The sequence below is a fragment of the Elephas maximus genome, chromosome 20 (assembly GCF_024166365.1).
Source record: "Elephas maximus indicus isolate mEleMax1 chromosome 20, mEleMax1 primary haplotype, whole genome shotgun sequence".
In the NCBI taxonomy this organism is placed as follows: Eukaryota; Metazoa; Chordata; class Mammalia; order Proboscidea; family Elephantidae; genus Elephas; species Elephas maximus.
In genome coordinates this window covers 61,660,336-61,680,360 of record NC_064838.1, presented here as the reverse complement: position 1 = coordinate 61,680,360, position 20,025 = coordinate 61,660,336, and the positions used below count along the sequence as shown (strand labels likewise).

The 20,025-nt window shown below is 47.8% G+C and overlaps 1 protein-coding gene across 4 annotated transcripts in view; it reads left to right on the top strand.

Moving 5' to 3' along the window:
* ARHGEF3 (Rho guanine nucleotide exchange factor 3) overlaps positions 1-20,025 on the top strand; it is a 356,437-nt gene that overhangs the window by 36,768 nt on the left and 299,644 nt on the right. For 3 of the 4 annotated variants that reach the window (XM_049862260.1, XM_049862261.1, XM_049862258.1), the window contains exon 2: positions 9,828-9,920. In XM_049862260.1, coding sequence (XP_049718217.1) covers positions 9,859-9,920 — 62 coding nt within the window. In that variant the 5' untranslated portion in view covers positions 9,828-9,858. Of the gene's footprint in view, positions 1-9,827; positions 9,921-20,025 lie in introns of those variants that run through there. The other variant, XM_049862263.1, reaches the window with a different exon arrangement.

Here is a 20,025-nt window from a genome sequence, read left to right as displayed (position 1 = left end):
ACTTGGCTGGCTGGACTCCATACACTCATTCTTCATCCTTGTTTCTTGTGTGTATGTGTGTCATGGGTGTGTGTCTCCTGGGGAGGAGGTGTAGGGATCTGAAATCCTGGAGGGGATCTTACACAGCAGATCCAAGCTATGGCTCCTGGATCCTTTGGAGAGGGGAGGGAACAGGTGGGAGGCTGGAGGGGCTGAAGGCCTTTGTGTGTCTGGGCCACCAGGAAGGGGCTGGAGCTCTCACAGCCTCACCTAGGGCTGCCATCAGTGAAGTTGCTTTCTTCAAGACTGTGGCTAAGGAGGCTAGTTTATTGCCTCCTCAGATCTCTGTGCTTGTGCAGTCTTGCCTTTTGGGTGGGTCTGTGATGGTTCCTTGATGGGTATTTTTATATTCTTTGGAAGTTCTCTTTCCACCTTCTTCTCATCCTCCCGCTTGCTCAGCATCTCAACTCCTGAGGGCTTCAGATTCTATCTCCTGGGCCGTTGACCCCAGAGACCCTGGGTTAGCTTCATTCCAGCAGAGGGTTCCTCTCTTCTAACTCCCCAGAACCCCTAAAAGCTGAATACAATGTCAAATCTGGAGCTTACTCACCGTAGGACCTCTGATGAGCTGTTTAACCCCTCTGAGAGCCTCTCTCCTTGTTCATGTGTTTTTTTTTTTTTTTTGTAAAGTAGGTGAGGTAATTATGACACTCAGCCTTTGCTTGCATTTTTTCTTTGAATCCCCACAAAATCCCTATGAGGCAGACACTGTTATGACTCTGTTTTACAGTTGGGGAAACTGAGGCACAGGGACATTCCTTGCCCAAGGCCTCAGAGTTGCTAAGTGGTAGAGGTGAGATTAGAAAGCCAGCAGTCTAAGTTCAGAGCCCAAGGCCTCCCTTGTTGGCTGTCTGCATTGTGTTTTTACAGTCCAGATGTTTTAGTAGCTTATGTGAAATTATGTTATCGTGGAACTGTGGTGTGGTGGAATCATATCCTACTTGTATTTAACTTAAGAAAACAAAACTAGAATCTCTTAGAAAAAAGAAAGAAACAACCTTTTAGTCTCATTGTTCTGCTAAATGAATGTGTTTTCTGGAGAGGGCTGGAGGTTGGGGAGTAGTGAATCCATGGGTCCCCTAAGCTGGCCCCACATCCCACGTGCCCCAGCTAGTGTGGGGCAGTCAGTAACCCTCTGTGGGGTTTTTACTGTTGTTGTTAGCTGCCGTGAAGTTGATCCCCGTCTCATGGTGACCCCATGCACAATGGAATGAAACTCTACATGGTCTTCCATCGTTCCCATGATCAACTGTGAATCAGACCACTGTAATCCATAGGGTTTTCATTGGCTGCTTTTCAGAAATAGATCACCAGGCCTTTATTCCTAGTCTGTCTTAGTCTGGAAGTTCTGCTAAAACATGTAAGACCTCCACTGACAGACAGGTGGTGGTTACATATGAGGTGCATTGCCTCGGATTTGATCCCAGGTCTCCCTCATGAAAGGTGAGAATTCTGCCACTGATTGTGTGTATATAAATATATTTTTAAAAGCTTGGAAGACATATCCCAAAATTATTTTTAAGTGGCTGTCTCTGAGGAGGGACATGGGATTGGCTGGAGGTCACAGTGGTTCAGTCTGCAGCCAGTCGTGGGGATGGCACAGGACCGGGCAGCATTTCATTCCGTGGTACATGGGGTTGCCATGAGTCGGGGCCAACTCGCTGATGGCTGACAAAAACAGAAAACATATGGTGGTGTGCCCATAAATGTTGAACAAGCAGCTCTCGGGGCGGGGGAAGGGGGAAGTCATGACTCGTGGTGCTTGCCGGTTGCCATGGCTTGAGTACTCCCACTACGGCCAATGTCAGGCCACCAACATACAGGACCGAACATGAAGCTGGAAAGACATGCTTCGTAGGCTCCCTCAGGCTGGTGTGTGGTGGCTGTAGTGCACCATGCCAGCAGGTACGCATACCTCTAGGAATATGGAGGGCTTTTCTGATGGGAATGTTATGTACCTTATCCATTGTTCCTGCTATTTTCCTACAAGGTTAGGTTGAGTTCTTTTCCCGTGACAGCGGGTTTGGGTCTGCTTGGCTATTATAAATGCTGGGTAGTATTCCACACCAAGTGGTCATTGTTTACCCAGGCCCCTGTTGATGGGCATTTTGGTTGCTTTTCCTTGGGTACGTCTTTTCAGTAAGTAGCCTCTGCCTCCTGAGGCACAAGCACTTTTCATCTGCATCCATGGGGCTGCTGTGGGGCCATCTTGGAAGCACTAGAATGAGCAGATGCTTGGAAACAACCGGATTGGATGCTGGGTCTCCAGCCAGGCAGAGCACTGGGAGGGAATGCCACAGGTTTGAGCTGCCTGTTGGCATCGTGGGCCACCACCTGATGCTCCCATGGTGGACAGCTTTCTGTATCATTGTCTCTGGTCCAGTTTAGGATCATAGCAGCCCTTGGGTGGTGGCCTTGTTTTTAGCCAGGGGCTCTGGGCCATGTTTCTTGGCCATTGGAGAGGTGAGGTCATCTGTAACAGGTGGCTTGGGACCTTGGGTTGTAGCTGAGTTGTCCAATGAGCCTCCAGCCCTGACCTTGGCTCTGACCCTGAGGTTGGCGGACATCGAGAAAAAAATGTATCTAGCTCTCTCCCTGTGCTGATAAAAGCCTGGAGTACAAGCCCTGACTGTCGTTTGCTGATAAATGTTTATAAAGCCTGCTGAATGCCAAGCCTGATGCAGAGCAAGGAACTCGCAGAGCTTTCGCAAAAGTTTCCAGAGGGCGTGCCCTGATTTGGATCTGAAGATGAAAAGATGTTATTTGATGAAGAGTTTTAATATGTTGTTATTTGTGTGGAGGGGACAGGATAGGATGGGGAGGGGATAGGATAGGATGGGGAGGGGACATGAGGATAGGGTGGGGGACGGGACCTGAGGATAGGGTGGGGGAGGGGACATGAGGATAGGGTGGGGGACGGGACCTGAGGATAGGGTGGGGGAGGGGACATGAGGATAGGGTAGGGAGGGGACATGAGGATAGGGTAGGGAGGGGACAGGATAGGATGGGGAGGGGATAGGATAGGATGGGGAGGGGACATGAGGATAGGGTAGGGAGGGGACAGGATAGGATGGGGAGGGGATAGGATAGGATGGGGAGGGGACATGAGGATAGGGTGGGGGACGGGACCTGAGGATAGGGTGGGGGAGGGGACATGAGGATAGGGTAGGGAGGGGACATGAGGATAGGGTAGGGAGGGGACAGGATAGGATGGGGAGGGGATAGGATAGGATGGGGAGGGGACATGAGGATAGGGTGGGGGAGGGGGCATAAGGATAGGGTAGGGGAGGGGACACGAGGATAGGATGGGGAGGGGACATGAGGTCATGTGACCCTGAGGCCCATAGGTGCTCCACACACGCTGACTGTTAGTAGTGGTAGTAATTAACCAGCATTGGAAGTTCACATGCAGCCAGAACTAGGAGGAGAAGTGACTGTGCCAGACCTGACTTCTGCTGCTGAGACATTTACCATCTTTTTGGGGAGATTTGACTAAGGCGTGTGATGCTGCAGTGAAACCTGTGAGAGCCAGAACAAGATGGGACTGCCTTGTTTTTCCGGGTCTTGCAAGCTTTCTGCCTTTGACAGGGTGCAGTCTTAGCATCTTTCTATCGCTCCTTTTAGTGGAAAATATTCCAGTTTTCCTTCTCTGACAGGTTTCCGCCTTACACAGTTTCTGAATTTTGCAGGTTTTCGTGTACAAGCAATTAATAATACATGACAGTAGCAATTAAGTGGTTTGTATTTCAAGTTCTACGGAAGTTGGTGCAGGGGAGTGTTTGTGGGGGGCTCCCGGGAAGAGACGGGGCCTGCTGTGGGCATCAAGTGGGGTGAGAGGTGGGTGGAAGAGAGAAGGAGCTGCAGAGGAGGGCAGGTGCCAGGAGCATTCCAGGTCAGTCCAGAGGTCAAAGGTTGGCAGGGTAGGGGGTGTTGAGGAGGTCAGTGGGGTCTGCTCATCCAGAGGCAAGATGGCATAGGCCTGTGGAGTAGGAAGGATGAGAAAGGCAGACACATTTCTTCAGACTTCTTATTGGAGCAGAACTGAGTTGCAGAAAAGGGCAGAGATCACGTAACTGTACTGCATGGTGGGTTTGCGCAAACTGAGCACACCTGCGTAAGCAGCGCCTGGAAACACTCTTCCAGCCATCGCTCCCCTCCCCCACTGTGTTCGCCATCCTGACCGCCAACAGCTTGGGTAGTTTTACCCATTTTTGTACTTTATGCCTCATACAGTGTGCACTTTTGTGTTTGGCATGTTTGGCTCAACATTGTCTCGTCGGTGTCATCTTATTTTGTCATGTGTACTTGTAGGCCATCCGTTCTCATCACTGTGAATGACCACCACTTATTTTATTCATTCTACTGTGGATGGATATTTGGGGAGCTTTTGGTTTGGGGCTTGGGATGGGCCAAATAATGCCCCCTCCCCTCAAAGATGTCCAAGGAGCCCTGGTGGTGCAGCGGTTACGTACTCAGCCGTAACCCAAAGGTCGGCAGTTCAAACCCACCAGTGGCTCCATGGGAGGAAGATGTGCCAGTCTGCTTCTGTAAAGATTGCAGCCTTGGACACCCTGTGGGGCAGCTCTACTCAGTCCTGTAGGGTCACTGGGATTTGTAATCGACTTCGTGGCTCCCAACAACACCAAAGATGTCAACATCCTAATCCCTGGAATCTGTGAATATGTTACCTTACACGGCCAAAAGGACTTCGCAGCTGTGATCCAGTTAAGGGTATTGAGATGGGTGGGCCCAATGTAGTCCCAAGGATCTGTGTAAGAGAGAGGCAGGAAGGTCAGGTTCAGAGAAGGAGATATGATGCCAGGAGCAGAGATGAGAAAGAAGAGAGATTTGAAGATGCTACTGACTTTGAGGAGCCCTGGTGGTGCAATAGTCAAGAGCTCGGCTGCTAACCAAAAGTTCAGCAGTTCAAATCCACCAGCTGCTCCCTGGAAACCCTATGGGACAGTTCTACTCTGTCTTATAGGGTTACTATGAGTTGGAATAGACTTTGAAGATGGAGGAAGGGTGCTACAAGCCAAGAAATGCAGGTATGTATGCTTTAAGTGAAAGTTTACAAATCAAGTCAGTCTCTCCTACATAAATTTATATACACCTTGCTGTATACTCCTAGTTGCTTTCCCCCTAATGAGACAGCACCTAAAGCCACTAAGTTTGTGGTAAATAGCAATAGGAAACCACAACAGGGCTGTTAGGTCTATCACTACTGAGAACGTTCTAGAACATATTTCTCAGTGCACCTGCGTACCTAGGAGCGAATGCAAGCTGATACTGCCACAGTGTTCCAGAGTGGTTGGACCAGTTTATGCGCCTACCAGCAGCAGCTTGGGGCAGTTCTGGTTGCTTCACGCCGTCACCAACACCGGATGTTTCCTAGGAAGAGATATTTTTGAATGAAGGATTAACAGGACTTGGTGTCCTACAGACACATTGGTGCCTTGCAGGAGGTCGATGCTCAGCAAATGCTGGTCAGTGAAGCTCCAGCCAGCTGAGGAGAGGAACGAGTCGGTGGTTTCTAGCTGGGGAGAGTTGGAATCCCTCGTTGGAAATACCGATAGACCTCGGGTCAGCAGAGAACTTTCCGCCTGAAGGGTTAGAACGGTGGTTATCTCATCTTCATAACCTTCCGATTGACCTGGGTTGGTGGTGGGTACCTTAACTGTTGGGAAAAGCCCCAGCTTTGCAGCCAGCCTGCTCAGATTTGAAAATCATTCTCCTTTAATCTCCTGTGACCTTAAGCAAGGCACAACCTCTTGGAGCTCTGGTTTCGTTGTCTGTAAAATGGGTGTAATGCTGCCTTCCCTGTGGGGTCCTGGTGGACGGGCTGAACCTCTGTGCGTGGCGCCCCAGGTTTACTGCCTGTAAGTATGAGGCCCTGAGCTGGCGGTGTCTGTGGTTGTTGCCACCATGGAATGAAGTATATAAATTCCGTTCTGCAGAAGTTGGCAGCTGAAGGTTCCGAGTGTGTAGGGAGCTAACTGCTGCTTTGAGAGGGTCTGGGAATATCACCCTCTTGGTTTGCATAGAGGGTGGGTGAGGTCAGGCTCCCAGCAGAGCCCTGAGACACTGCCCCCCTACAGCCCCATTATCCAGAACTGCTTTCGAGATTGTGTAATTTGTTCATTCATTCATGTGTTCATTCATTTATTCAGTGGTTACTGAGCTTTACTGTACACATTAAATACAGTGGTTAGGAACGTGGGCTCCTGGGATAAATGTCTGGTTCAAATCCTGCCTTTACCACTTGTTATCTGTGTGACTTTTGCCGAATCTTACCCTTTCTGTGCCGCAGTTTCCTGATCTGTAGAGTAAGGCTGCCACTGTGAGAACTAAAGGAGATAATCCATGTCAAAAAAAGGATAAGGAGACTACATCTCACATCCTTTGGACATGTTGTCAGGAGGGACCAGTCCCTGGAGAAGGACGTTATACTTGGTAAAGTAGAAGGTCAGCGGAAAAGAGGAAGACCCTCAGCGAGGTGCATTGACACAGTGGCTGCAACAGTGGGCTCAAGCATAGCAACGACTGAGGCTGGTGCGGGACCAGGCGGTGTTCTGTTCTGTTGCACGTGGGGTCGCCGTGAGTCAGAACCGACTCGAGGGCACTAACAGTACTAACAACAACGATCCGTATCAGTGCCTGGCTCTCGGGGATCCCTCACCACTGGGAAATCTCAGTGCAGAAATGGTGCCCCCCGGTGTCTGCCCTTTGCCACAAGGCTGAAGAGGGCTGGCTCACCCATGGCTGTCTACAAAAAAAAAAAAAAACAGGAAATCAACCAGTCGCTGTGGCGTTGATTCTGACTTACAGCAGCCCCGTCTGTGTCCGAGCAGAACTGTGCTCCACAGGGTTTTCAGTGGCTAATTTTGGGGAGTAGATTGCCAGGGCTTTCTTCCGAGGCACCTCTGGGTAGATCATTTGAACCACCCAGGAACCCCATCTACAGAACACCTTCCCCCATTTGGGGAGAGAAAAGCCTAAAATCCTGACCCTGAATGAGCTCCAGGGGCAAGCTCCAGCCCCTCACAGCTGCTTGGGAAATACGGCTTTGAGGAGAGCCCGGCGGCTGGCATCATTTTGAGATGTGGGTGTGAAATCCCTTTGCGGCAGTTACCACACTGCAGATGAGCTTGGTACGGCTGAGCAGACTTGGTGTCCAGGCCAAGGTGGAGCAGCCTAAGGTGTCCCAGCTGCAGAAGCAACCCAGGTGAAGGGTGCTCGCTTTCTCTCCTCACCCTCTTTGACGGCATGTAGTGGCCACCTCTGGGACTCAGTGCTCACCCCACACTCCTTCCCTTCGTCCAGGATCCACATCTTTACTCTCTCCTTTCCCCCTGGCAGACTTCAGTAATGTACATGCCTCAGCTGATGAAGTTCGCTCTGATGGAAGCCAGAACTACCAGCCCCAGAAAGGGCTCCAGATGCTAAGAATATCTCATGTGCACTATTGGCAAGTTAAATGAAAGAGCAGAGTTGTGGGCTGCAGCCCGGCTTCTCCCCAACTCTGACTCTGTCCAATGCCTTGGGGGGCAGGGGTCCCAGGTAGCTGGTCCTGCTCACCTGAATCTGGGAGCTTATACACACAGGGCTTTGATCTGAGAGAAGGCCAGACCTGAGGTGAGGCAGATGGAGGAGGATGGGCAGGAGATGTGACCCAGCAGGCCTTTGAGGCTCAGAGTCAAACAGTTGACGTCGTGGCTCTGGGCCATAAAGACAGCACTAGCATGCAAGATCCAGATGGTCAAAATCACCCTGAGCACCCCCTTGCCCCCGGTGCCACATTGAAGACCAACTCACCAGCCCTCAAGATGGTCAGCACAGCCAGTTCTCCCAGCGTGGAAACCGATGCTATTTCTTTGGTTAAGATGAAGTAGCTGGTTTATGTTGGGGCCATGCTGTATAAAGAGAATCTACTTATAACCACACCCAGACCAAACCAAAACTCATTGCCATTGAGTTGATTCTAACTCATAGTGACCCTATAGGACAGAGAAGAACTGCTTCATAGGGTTTCCAAGGAGCTGCTGGTAGATTCAAACTGCCGACCTTTTGGTTAGCAGCCAAGCTCTTAACCACTGTGGCTCCAGGGCTCCACCACACCCAGAGTGGTGAGGAATGCAGTACCTGAGCCTAAGAGGGAAGCCCTCATCCTGTCTAAGACTCACCTGGGGCAGGTGCTCAGGAGTGGAGTAGTGGGTGGAATCCCACTGGAATATTCTCTCTCTAGCTCTCTCTTGGTCTGTCTGCCTCAACCCATTATCCCCTGAGCACGTAGACTTGAGCCCCTGGACGTGGGTATCCTGTGCCCTCGATGGTGCTTTACCCTTCCAGATTGTCATTTTGTGACATGAAGCTCACTGTTCATACTTGTGGATGCCTGCTGTGTTCCTGGTTCTGTCCAGGTGCCCTGCCCTTGAGGGTGTTCACACTGGAAGATATTACATGCTTATCAACAACACCCCTCATTCATCAAATACTGATTAAGTACCTATTACACTCCAGGATCCCTTGAAATTGCATGTGGTTATATGGAAATTGTGACTAAAAATAGTTTGGCCCCACCAGTCTCCATAGACAGAGATTTTCCCAAGCTCTAAACTACTAAATCTGTTCTCAGGAGGGCCCCAGTGTTAGGATCGCAGTGATAGTCCCAACTGGGATAAGGATTGTTGCTGTTAGCTGTGGTCGAGTTGGCCCCCGGCTCACGGCAACCCCATACACAACAAAACAGAATGGTGCCTGGTCCTGTGCACTATCCCCAGTTGATTCAGTGTTTTTATTGGCTGATTTTTGGAAATAGATGGCCAGGCCTTTCTCCCTAGTCTGTCTTTAGTCCAGCCATAAAAATAGGACCCAGTAATATAGTAACTTAAAGAACAGAGGAATCTCTCTAAGGTAGTAGTAATTCCAAGGTAAGTGGGGTGTCTGTTCCACACAGCCAGTCACAGGCCCAGTTGCCTTCTGTCTTGTTGCTCTTACTCTCCGAGGGCACTGTCATCATCTGCATGGTCAGAACCAAGTTCCAGGTCGTGGGAAGGTGAACAAGGTATGCCCATGTCTTTAGACCCAGATGGGGAAGTGGCGCACATCACTTTCTCTCACAGTCTATTGAAAACTGAGACAGCTGGCTGCACCTAGTTGCAAGGATGCCTGGGAAATGTGCTCCCTGCTGATGTTGTTGTTGTTAGGTGCCTTAGGGTCAGTTCTGACTCATTAGTGACCCTGTGCACGACAGAACTAAACACTGCCTGGTCCTGCGCCAAACTCACCATCATCGCTATGCTTGAGCCCCTTGTTACAGCCGCTGTGTCCATCCATCTCACTGAGGGTCTTCCTCTTTTTCGCTGACCCTCTACTTTACCAAGCATGAAGTCCTTCTCCAGGGACTGATCCCTCCTAATAACATATCCGAAGTATGTGAGATGAAGCCTCGCCATCCTTGCTTCTAAGGAGCATTCTGGCTACACCTCTTCCAAGACAGATTTGTTCATTCTCTTGGCAGTTGGTGTTATATTCAGTATTTTTCACCAATGCCATAATTTAAAGGTGTCAATCCTTCTCCTGTCTTCCTTATTCATCGTACAGCCTTCGCATGCCTCTGAGGTGATTGAAAATATCGTGGGTTGGGATAAACCTCTATAAGCTATGGGAGAAAGAGAGAACGGATTTTGGTTTGACATAGTCACCTTTTACCTATTTAATGCAGCTATTTGAATGTTTGTAACAAAAATGCACCCAGGTTTTAAACATTGATTGTTTTGCTTTTTAAGAAAGAAGACCTGGGCCTGCCCTGCTGTGTCTATGGACAGTTCCACGGTGATGAACCAGTGTGGCTGCAGGGGGATGGAAGAAAACAAGGAAAGGTAAAAATATCTTAATTAATTTAAAAATTCATTAAATTTAAAATAAAAAAAACAAACCTGCATGTAACCATTAAAGGCAATACAGGATTTCATTTCAGCCTGTTCACATCAGTGGACAGCCTCAAGAATTTGGAGATAACAACATTTTATGTCCCCCCATAAATATGTATGTGTGTGTGTAGATAATATATATAAATTAAAATATAAATGTGTATTGATATATCTACATATGTCTTTGTACATCTATCAATCAATGGCAACTGGTTTTTTCTGTTTTACAAAAAAAAAAAAAAAAAACTTGCCATCGCGTTGATTCCAATGTATGGTGACCTCATGTGTAACAGAGTAGCACTGAGCACTGTAGGATTTTCTTGGCTGTAATCTTTACAGAAACAGATCATCTGACCTTTCTTCCATGGTGCTGCTGTACTGATTTGAACCACCAACTATGTATGTGTGTGTGTATATGTATATATACACACACACATACATGTATATATATATATATATATAATATATAAAAATAAACCCATCGCCGTTGACTCATAGCAACCCTATAGGACAGAGCACAACTGCCCCATAGGGTTTCCAAGGAATGCTTGGTGGATTTGAACTGCCAACTTCTTGGTTAGCAGCCGTAGCTCTTAACCACTACACCACCAGGGTATGTGTGTGTGTGTATATATATATATATGTGTGTGTGTATATATATATGTACATATATACACACATACATAATTTATTTTAAGGTAATTGGCTCATGTGACTATAGGGACTAGAAAGTTTGAAATCTGTACGGCAGGCTGGCAGATTGGAAACTGCAGTCTTGAGGCTGAATTTCTTCTCTTGGTCTTAAGGCCTTTTCTGGATGAGGCCCGCCCACTTTATCCAGGATAATCTCCTTTATTTAAAGTCCACTGATTGCAAATATTAACCACATCTACTAAATACCTTCATGAAACACCCAGATGAGTGTTTGATTAAATAAAGTGGCACTGTAGCCTAGCCAGGGTGACACATAAGATTAAATAAACATCACAGCCTCCTTGGGGACACTGGCAGCTAAATCTCTAAGGTGGATACTGAGCTGTAGAGTTGCCGGGCCATTCTGGGTATGCATTTAAGATCTTAATATATATTGCCACATTGTTCTCTAAAAAGCAGCACTCATCAACAGAGGGCCAGATTTCCCATTTACCCTCCCTCTGGTACACCTCAGGTCTTCAAGCTCTTTAAGTGTTGCCAGTCTGATGAGTGAACAGTGATGTCTCTCCATGGTTATAATTTCTTCTTCTTCTCTTTATTCTGGGGAAGTTCATCTTCTTGGTCACTATCTTACCTGGTTCCATCTCCCAGTGGTGCTGGTGAGCCACCGTTCTCATAGGGACCCAGTAACTCATCCTGAGACGCCTGGATCCTGGGCAGCCTTGGTGGTTCTTTCCAGGAGTGGCCACCATGTTGTTTACTCTTCTGAAAAGTATCCAAGTGTGTTTTTCCTGGATAGTTCTTCACAGAATTACCTGCTTCACTTTTGACTTTCCGAGAGGTTATTGAAGAGCCGTCCTTTGGATTTCCCTACTTTAGGTAGTTTCATCCATCATTATCACCATCACCGTCATCATCACCATCAATCATCATCATTACCATCATGGGCAACAATTTGAGTATTTACAGCGTGTCAGGCTTTATGGAACATTTGATGTTCTTATCTCATTTACTCCTCACAATGGTCCTGTAAAGTAGGGAGTAATGTTGTTAACCCCATTTTATGGCCATTAGATGACAGAGATTCATTCAAAACTACTCCAAACTACAAGCACTGTGTCTCACTGTGTACTCACGATGAGTAACAAACAGACTTACATTTGCTGAGTGACGAGTTCTCCTTGTGGACCTAGCTTTGGAGTCATCGTGCCCACGTTTGCGGTTGCCTTGATCACACTCAGTTGCTGTTCAGCATCTGTGATCTCCCCAGAGGAGAGTGTGGGAGTTAAAAGTGGTAGTTTGGGGTTTCATCCCCATCCGGCATATGAACGTGGGCTCTTGTATGTCACCAGCACCTCTGTTCTTGTGTACAACTTGGGTGTGCCAGCCCTCACCGACATTCATCCAAAATGCTTCTCTGGGAAGGGGTTTTCCGGGTTGAGCATATTTGTCTGGGGGAGGAAGTCACATGGGGAGTAAATCTACTTTATCAGGATAAATCCGCCCACTGAGCTATGGAGGGAGAGGAAGTACTTCACTCACTCCAGATAGACTTGATCAAGCACCCTCCCCTAACTTTGGGTCTCATTCTAAAAGCAGGAGAGTACAATTTCAAAAAAACCAAAACTAAACCTGTTGCTGTCAAGTGGAGTCTGACTCATAGTGACCCTATAGGACAGAATAGAACAGACCCATAGAGTTTCTAAGGAGCGCCTGGTAGATTTGAACTGCCTACCTTTTGCTTAGTAGCCTACGCCACCAGGGTTCCCAACAACTTCAAAGACCTCCACTAAGTTCCCCTGTCCCCATAATGCATTTCAGAGACATAAAAACTTAGGGCTGGAAGAGATCCTGGGCTCATTTTGTTTAACTCTTCGTTAAAGTTTTAAGCTAACAGATCTAGAGTGACAAAGTGATTGCCTGAGTTCATGCAGAGACAAGCCAGGTCTCCCGCGGTCTGGTTCTAGCTCTTTCCACAGTTACCTCTTGTGTGATTATCAGGAGAATGACCCTCTCTGGTCCCAAATATAGAACTTATTAGCAGATAATACCTTGAAGGAAACCAATCCGTTGAACAATTATTGATTATTCCTTTGGTGGACATTTGTTGACTACTACTGAGGGCCCCAGAGACAAAACTCTTTTAAGATATGGTCCCTATTCTTAGGGAATTCAGAGTCCCGTGAGAAGAGGCAGTTGCACATGCTAAGAGCACTGGTTAAATGAAATCCTCAGTTGTTGGTTAATGGGATAATAATAGCATTGCCCTCACTCGGTAGTCGGGGGGGTGTCCTGAGTTAATCATTATAAATCATGTGGTATATAGTTAGCACCCAGTAAGGCCTGCCGTTTTCATTTCTGTTTGCTTGCTTGTTTTTAGTTTACACAGAGTAAAGACCTAGGGAGATTGTCTTACCAGGAGATTGACAGGCCAGATGTGTTTTGCAGGAGACCTGGGTTCAATTCCCAACCGATGCACCTCCTGTGCAGTTACCACCCCGCCTGTCAGTGAAGGTTTGTGTGTTGCTGTGGTGCTAGACAGGTTTCAGTGGGGCTTCCAGACAAAGCTGGACTAGTAAGAAAGGCCTGGAGATCTACTTCTAAAAATCAGCCAGTGAAAACCCTACAGATCACAGTGGTCTGATCTCGTTGTGCACGGTGGGCTGTGCTAGACTTCAGCCTCCGGAAGGCAGAGCTTTGTCTGTGCAGCAATCCCTGACACCTGGCACAGGGCCCTGCAGGCAGTAGGCCCTGGGCCTGCGTGTGGCTTTAGTGGACTGCATTGACAAGAAAACTGAATCTAATCTGTAGATGACCTGCAGCCCTGGTGGCGCAGAGGTTAAGCCTTCAGCTGCTGACCAAAAGGTCAGCAGTTCGAATCCACCAATAGCTCCTTGAAAACCCCATAGGGCAGTTCTATTCTGTCTTGTAGGATCGCTGTGAGTTGGAATCAACTCAACGGCAATGGTTAGATTTTTGTTTTTTAATTTAATCTATAAATGGCAACAGGAAGGACTTCATCCAAAATTGAGATTTGCCCAGCAGCCTGCTCTGTTTTCAAGGTGCGGAGTTAAGCTGATTTGCACAGCATGTGAGAAGGCCCTCCCCTTTAGGTGTGTTGGTTTCCCTCACTGCTTGCTGTTAGTTGTTCTTTCCTCCTTGATCCCTTTATCAGCTTTAATCTCGTAGTTCTCCCCGTACTGTTTTGGTCACTGGTTTTTATTTTCTCTGTATTCACTGCCCAGAGGGCTGTGTGGCACCTGCCCCACCTCCCCTACCCACTAGAGGCTCAGCTACTGACCTTGAAACCCACAGGGAGCCTGAGAGCTGGGTGTGTAAACTCCCCTGAATTGGGGCTCTGGCCCTAAGGCACCTGCTCTGTGACCTTGGATAAGGCCCTTCACCTCTGGGAGCCTCAGTATCTCCCTCTGGGATCCCATCAGCATTTCCCGAGTTGGCTCCTTAGAACTGGGTCATCAGGATGTTAATGGGCATTGCTGGGAAACATGTGGGCAGTGCTGGCTTGAGCTCAGTAAGCGGGACCCTCTTGCAGGACCCACTAGGCAGTGTGCATGGGGGGTGCTCCATGTGCAGCCCCCACATCTGCTGTAGCACAGAACACACCTGGGGTGGGCTGGCTGAGAGCTCTTTCAGGCACCTCCCTGTGTTTCAGCTGTATGACTAGGACAGGAAGACAAAGTCACCAAAGGACCAACATTGGACTTTTGTACACGTTAGCATGTTTTAGTTGTTGTCGGCTGCCATTTAGTCAATTCCGACTCATAACGACCCCGTGTTACAGAGTAGAACTGCCCCATAGGGTTTTCTAGGCTGTAATCTTTGCAGGGAGTCCTGGTGGCATAGTGGCTAAGAGTTCCACTGCTAACTAAAAAGTCAGCAGTTTGAATCTACCAGCTGCTCCTTGGAAACCCTATCGGGCAGTTATACTCTATCGTATAGGGTCAGTATGAGTCGGAATCCACTCAATGGCAACAGGTTTTGTTTTGGTTTTGATTTTTTTAATCTTCACAGGAGGGAATTGTCAGGTATTTCTCCCGTGGAGCCACTGGGTAGGCTCGAACCACCAACCTTTTGCTTAGCAGCATAGCAGCTGAGGGCTTAACTGTTGTTCCACAGGGCTCCTTATCTTTTAGTTAGGAACTAAAATATTACTTGGGGGCAACAGACAGAAAACCTAGGGTGAGTGAGTTGAAACAAGTGGGAAGATCAGGTATCTTTGTAAAGGTTTTTGTTCAGCCAGAGACTCCCCTGGGGAAAGAACACTGGACTGCAAATTGAAAAACCCCTGTGTGAATTCTGCCTTCTCCTCTTGCTGCGTGTGCAACTTTGGGTGTGTCTCTTTACTACTTTCTCTGGTTCCTTACTGGGCTAAAAAAAGAAGAGGGCTGATAGATAAGATCCCTTTCAGGCCTAACATTTGAGGTCTCTTGTTTAAAATGCCTGTAAGCCGCATGAGGACAGAGGGACCTGTGTGTCTTCTCAATTCTGGGACAGCTGGAGGGACACAGTCAGACATGGACCTGACCTTCCAGAGGGACAGTCAGACGTAAACCTGACCTTCCAGAGGGACACAGTCAGATGTGGACCTGACGTTCCAGCAGCCTACAGCCTAGATATGTTATGGGAGACAAGAAGGCTTGAGGAAGGGCCTTGCACAGTGCCTGACAGGCAGTGGGTACTTGGGAAACATTTAGGAACACACAGAGGTGAAGGGTCTCTAGTGGACACAGCACGTGAAGGTGGCACCGAGAAATACAACTCTTTTAGCACAAGGGTAACCCTATGGGGCTGTTCTACTCTGCCCTGTAGGGGATCGACTTGAGGGCAATAACAAGTTTGTTTTATTTTTTGGAGCACAAAAGTTAGGAAAAGAATGTGTTTGCAGGGTTTTGGTCTCTGGCCCACACTCACCTGGCAAAGAGGAAACCCAGCCCAGGCCCCCCCAGGTGAGATGGGTGGTGGTAGTGAAAGCCACAGGCTCTGTCCTAATGTCTCCTGGGGAATCTGATAGGCGATTCTTGCCAGACAGCAGCCTGACACTTTCCCTGGAGGTAAATCAACTTTTTTAAATTCCAGGGGCCAAGAATTGGACTCAGAGAGCTACGCAAGGGTGGGGTGGGAGGCCTCTGAACCCCAACAATTGAAGTGCTCATGGGACCACCTGAGGTATGGTTATCATCAAGATACATTTATTAAGTGCTGGTTTTGCCTGGGGTGTTCCGCTGGGGTGCGAATGGGGAGGGTCTTGAGAATTTTGTTCTCTAGGTGGGAGAAGAGTACCTGAACTTGGGTTAAAGCTTTCCCCAGCTCTGGGACTTTGTCTCATTTGTGTGCAGAATGTTGTGTGTGCTGTGCTTGGTCTGAGCAGGAGGGAACATCCCTTCAGTGATAAGTGTTTATCCAAGGCTTACTGTGTGCCAGGCACTGTGCTGGACTCAAGGATACAGCTGTGACTAGTACAGGCTGGGCCTTGATTATAGTCTAATAGGGTCTCTGCCCTATAGGATTTTGCATATCTCATTCAGTTAACAAGTTTATTGATGACTACTGTGTGCCAGGCCCTGTACTGGGAAGGAGGACTCAGAGGTGAGCAGAGACCAGAGACTGACCTCTGGTGGGAAAGCCAGTATTGATCTCATAATCACACAGGCCACGTGTTCTGCTAGCTCATAGCAACAGGGCTATGGGTGAGTTTTAATAATCGCTTCTCTGCTTTCTAAAGCACGTGAAAGGGATTTCATCTCTTCCGTGACATCTGGGAACGTTTCTCTAAGAGAGGGACGAGCATTTCAGGCAGAGGACACTCTTTTCCTATTGTGCAAAGTGTAGGGAAGTATCATAAAACTATTACTATGAAAAGAATGTTGTGTTGATGGATACAGGTATAGTCATAGGTTCTGAAATGGATCAGAACTGCAGTCACTTGTTAAAGACCTACTACCCCCTAATGCGTAGTGTTCTTTATCTTTTTATTACAAGTTGCCATCAAAGGAATGTGGTTTTGCCCTGTGTTTTTTTTTTCTACCCAACTGTATATTTGGGAAATTTACAAACCTACAGAAAAATTGTGGAGTATTGTTAAAAAATACTTATATTTTCTTCATGGAGAATTTATTGTGAATATTTAACCTTGTCTCTCTTTTCATGTCCATGTATGTGTGTGTTTGTGTGTGGGTACACACACATACACACAGTTTTCCTGAACCATTTGGAAGTAAGCTGCATGCATTCTGACAGGTCACCCCGAAATATGTCGACCTGCATCTCCTAAAAATAGCAACAGTTTCCTGCATAATCACCTACCGTTGTCCGCCTTTGGAAATTAACACTAATTTTATACTATCACCTGATTTGCAGTCATATTCCAATTCCCTCTGTTGTCCAAGTGCCTCTTTTAGTTCCTTCCCTCTTGGCCTCCCCACAGTCCAGGGGCAGCTGTGGCTAAAGCTTCCCATTTGGTTGTTGGGTGTCTTTATCTCCTTTAGTCCACATCAGAGCCCTGGCCTGGTTTTGGCCTCCAGGACACTGGCGTGTTGTGAGTCAGATCCACACTCTGGATTCGTCTCAGCCTGTCCTTGTGCCTTCTTCCCCCAGCTCCCACATTTTTGTGAGGTGCCCTTGAGGTCTGGAGGCTGGAGCGGGTCCAGAAGCAGCACTTGAAGCGAGAAGGCCTCATTCTCCACCCTCTGATACTCTCTCTTCCTGCAGGTTAGGTTGACCCATTGCTGGTGATGCCGAGTGACACCCTGGATCAGGCAGTGGCTTGCATTGTGTTTTGGTTTAGATCTGATAGAGGTGTTATATGGGCCGTACCTAACAACTATTGGGAAGGAGAAGTCTTTGTAATAAATGCTGTCTCACCTTAATACAGAAACAAGCCACATGCAAGTACAGCTCTCACTTTTTTTTGGTTCTGTTTGTTTTTTTAAGACTTTCAAATAAGGTTGAGTCTCCAGGCTAAGTGAAGACATTTCAGAGAAAGCCCCTGACTTTTTTTTGGCGTCTCTCCCTCTTTTCTAATAGGCCCAGCCCAAGTTTAGCTAGAGCGCGCTTGACATAAGGAGGTCAGTACCCTGCTCATGACCTACAGGGAGACAACAAGAGCTCTAGAGATTAGAGGATGTCATGGTGGGAGGGGATTTTTGGAGAGTGACAGGTCCCTGGGCATTATGTGTGTGCACCTACATATGTATGGGTGTTGTCTCGAGCTGCCAGAATCCGTGTCAGAGGTGACACCCAGAAACGAAACCTGTGCTGGTTTGGAGAAGCCATGGTGGAAAAGATCTAATGGTGTTTCTAGTTGCAGGAGTGGATTTGGAGACCTCCTACTCAAAGTTTCTCTCTTTCCAGAGAAGGAAAATGTTTTGGTTTAAATTAAAGTCAAGGAAATCTGTCTCGAGTGTCTGCTCGGTGCCAGGCATTGTGTTGGCTGCTGTGAATGGCACAAGCTGGCACTTGTGAACCTTGTTTCCAGAAGGGACGCAGACCTAAACAAGTCATTCCTCAGGTGATGAGCATGGGAACTATAGAGCTATGGAACTTTGGGGTGGACCTAACATTTCCTGGGGGATGCACCAGGCAGAGAATGGAAGTATATATGAGGGGTAGCCAGGTAAAGAGCGAGTCATGCAGGTGAAATGGCATGTGCAAAGGCCCTGAGGCCAGAGGGAACATGACTTGCTGGAAGAAGAGACAGTAGCTCAGTGTGGCTGGATCATGAAACATGACAGGAGGCTGGTAGGCATCTGGGCCAGGTGGGTGGGGCCCTAGGAACCTTGGTAGTAAGGAGCTTAGGCTCTGTCCTAAGGATCCTATGAGGCCACTGAAGCGTTTAAGCTAGGGAAGTGACCTCTGGCTGGAGTGGAAAGGGACTTGGAAGGAGAACAATCTCAGGGCTAAGAGACCAGCTAGAGGTGTTGTACCCACCCAGGATAGAGATGATAGAAGTAATACATGCCTGTTGAGAATTAGTGGCTATATGGCTGGGCTATCACTGGAGAGAGGTAGAAATAATGGAAAATATCTGGTGACAGAGTTGAGATTGGATCTGAAGACTGAAGGAATCCATCCATCCATCCGTCCGTCCACCCCCCCCCATCCATCCACCCCACCAATGTTTGTTGAGCTCTTTCTGGGTGCCTGGGTCTCTGTTAGGGGTGGGGAATACAGCGGTGAATGAAACAGTAACAGTGGTCCTGTCTTGATGGAGCTTACCTTCTGATGGGGAAGACAGACTATAAACAGACAAATGTGTGAAGTGATGTTAGCTGGAAATGCATGCTGTGAGAAAAAATAGAGTGAAGAGTTGGAAGGTAAGGGGATGGAATTTTAGATAGGGAGGTGTTACAGATTGAATCGTATCCCCCAAATATGTGTGTTGTAAATCCTAACCCCTATGCCTGTGGTTATAATCCCATTTGGGAGTTGGTTGTCTTTGTTAGTGAGATAGGATTAGTGTACGGTGTGTCTTAAATCAGTCTCTTCTGGGATATAAAAGAGATTAAACAAGCAACCCAGCGAGCAGAGATGGGGACAATAGATGTCACACCACATGCGGGTCACCAAGGAACCGAGAAACAGAAGTTGAAAAGAGATGAGGACCTTCCCCTAGAGCCTTTCCCTAGAGCTGGCGCCCTGAATTCAGACTTCTAGCCTCCTCACCTATGAGAGGAAACCCTGGTGGCATACTAGTTAAGAGCTATGGCTGCCAACCAAAGAGTCGGCAGTTCAAATCCACCAGCCACTCCTTGAAAACCCTATGGGGCAGTTCTACTCTGTCCTATAGGATTGCTATGAGTTAAAATTGACCCTACGGCATTGGGTTTGGTTTTTGTTTTTAACCTGTGAGAGAATAAACTGTCTGTTAAAGCCATCCACTTGTGGTATTTCTGTCATAGCAGCACTAGGTAACTAAGAGAGGAGGGCAGGGAGAGCTTTTTTTTTTTTTTTTTTTGAGAGCCAATATAAATACATGATGAGGAGACTCTTGTGTGATAGATCAGTCTGGTCAGCTCTGTCACTGACGGGTTGCAGCTTGAAAGATGGTTCTCTTCTCCCTGTGCTGGCAAAATCAGTTTTTTTAAGCCTTCATGGTGAGAAGTAGATCTGGGCTCACAGAGATGGCACTAACGCCACAGCTCCCCAGGTAGTCTCAGGAGACGGGTTCCCAGTCAGCAGAGATGGTTGAGCCAGGGCAAGGTAAGCCCCTAATTGACGGGGGCCTATGTTTGGCTGCTAACTAAAAGGTCCTTCGACTCAGTTCTGTAAGGTCGTTGTGAGTTGGAATTGACTCGACGTCAGTGGGTTTGGGTTTTTTTGGTTTTATGTTTGGTTAGGGGGCAGTGGTGGTAGAATTCTCGCCTTCCATGCGGGAGACCCA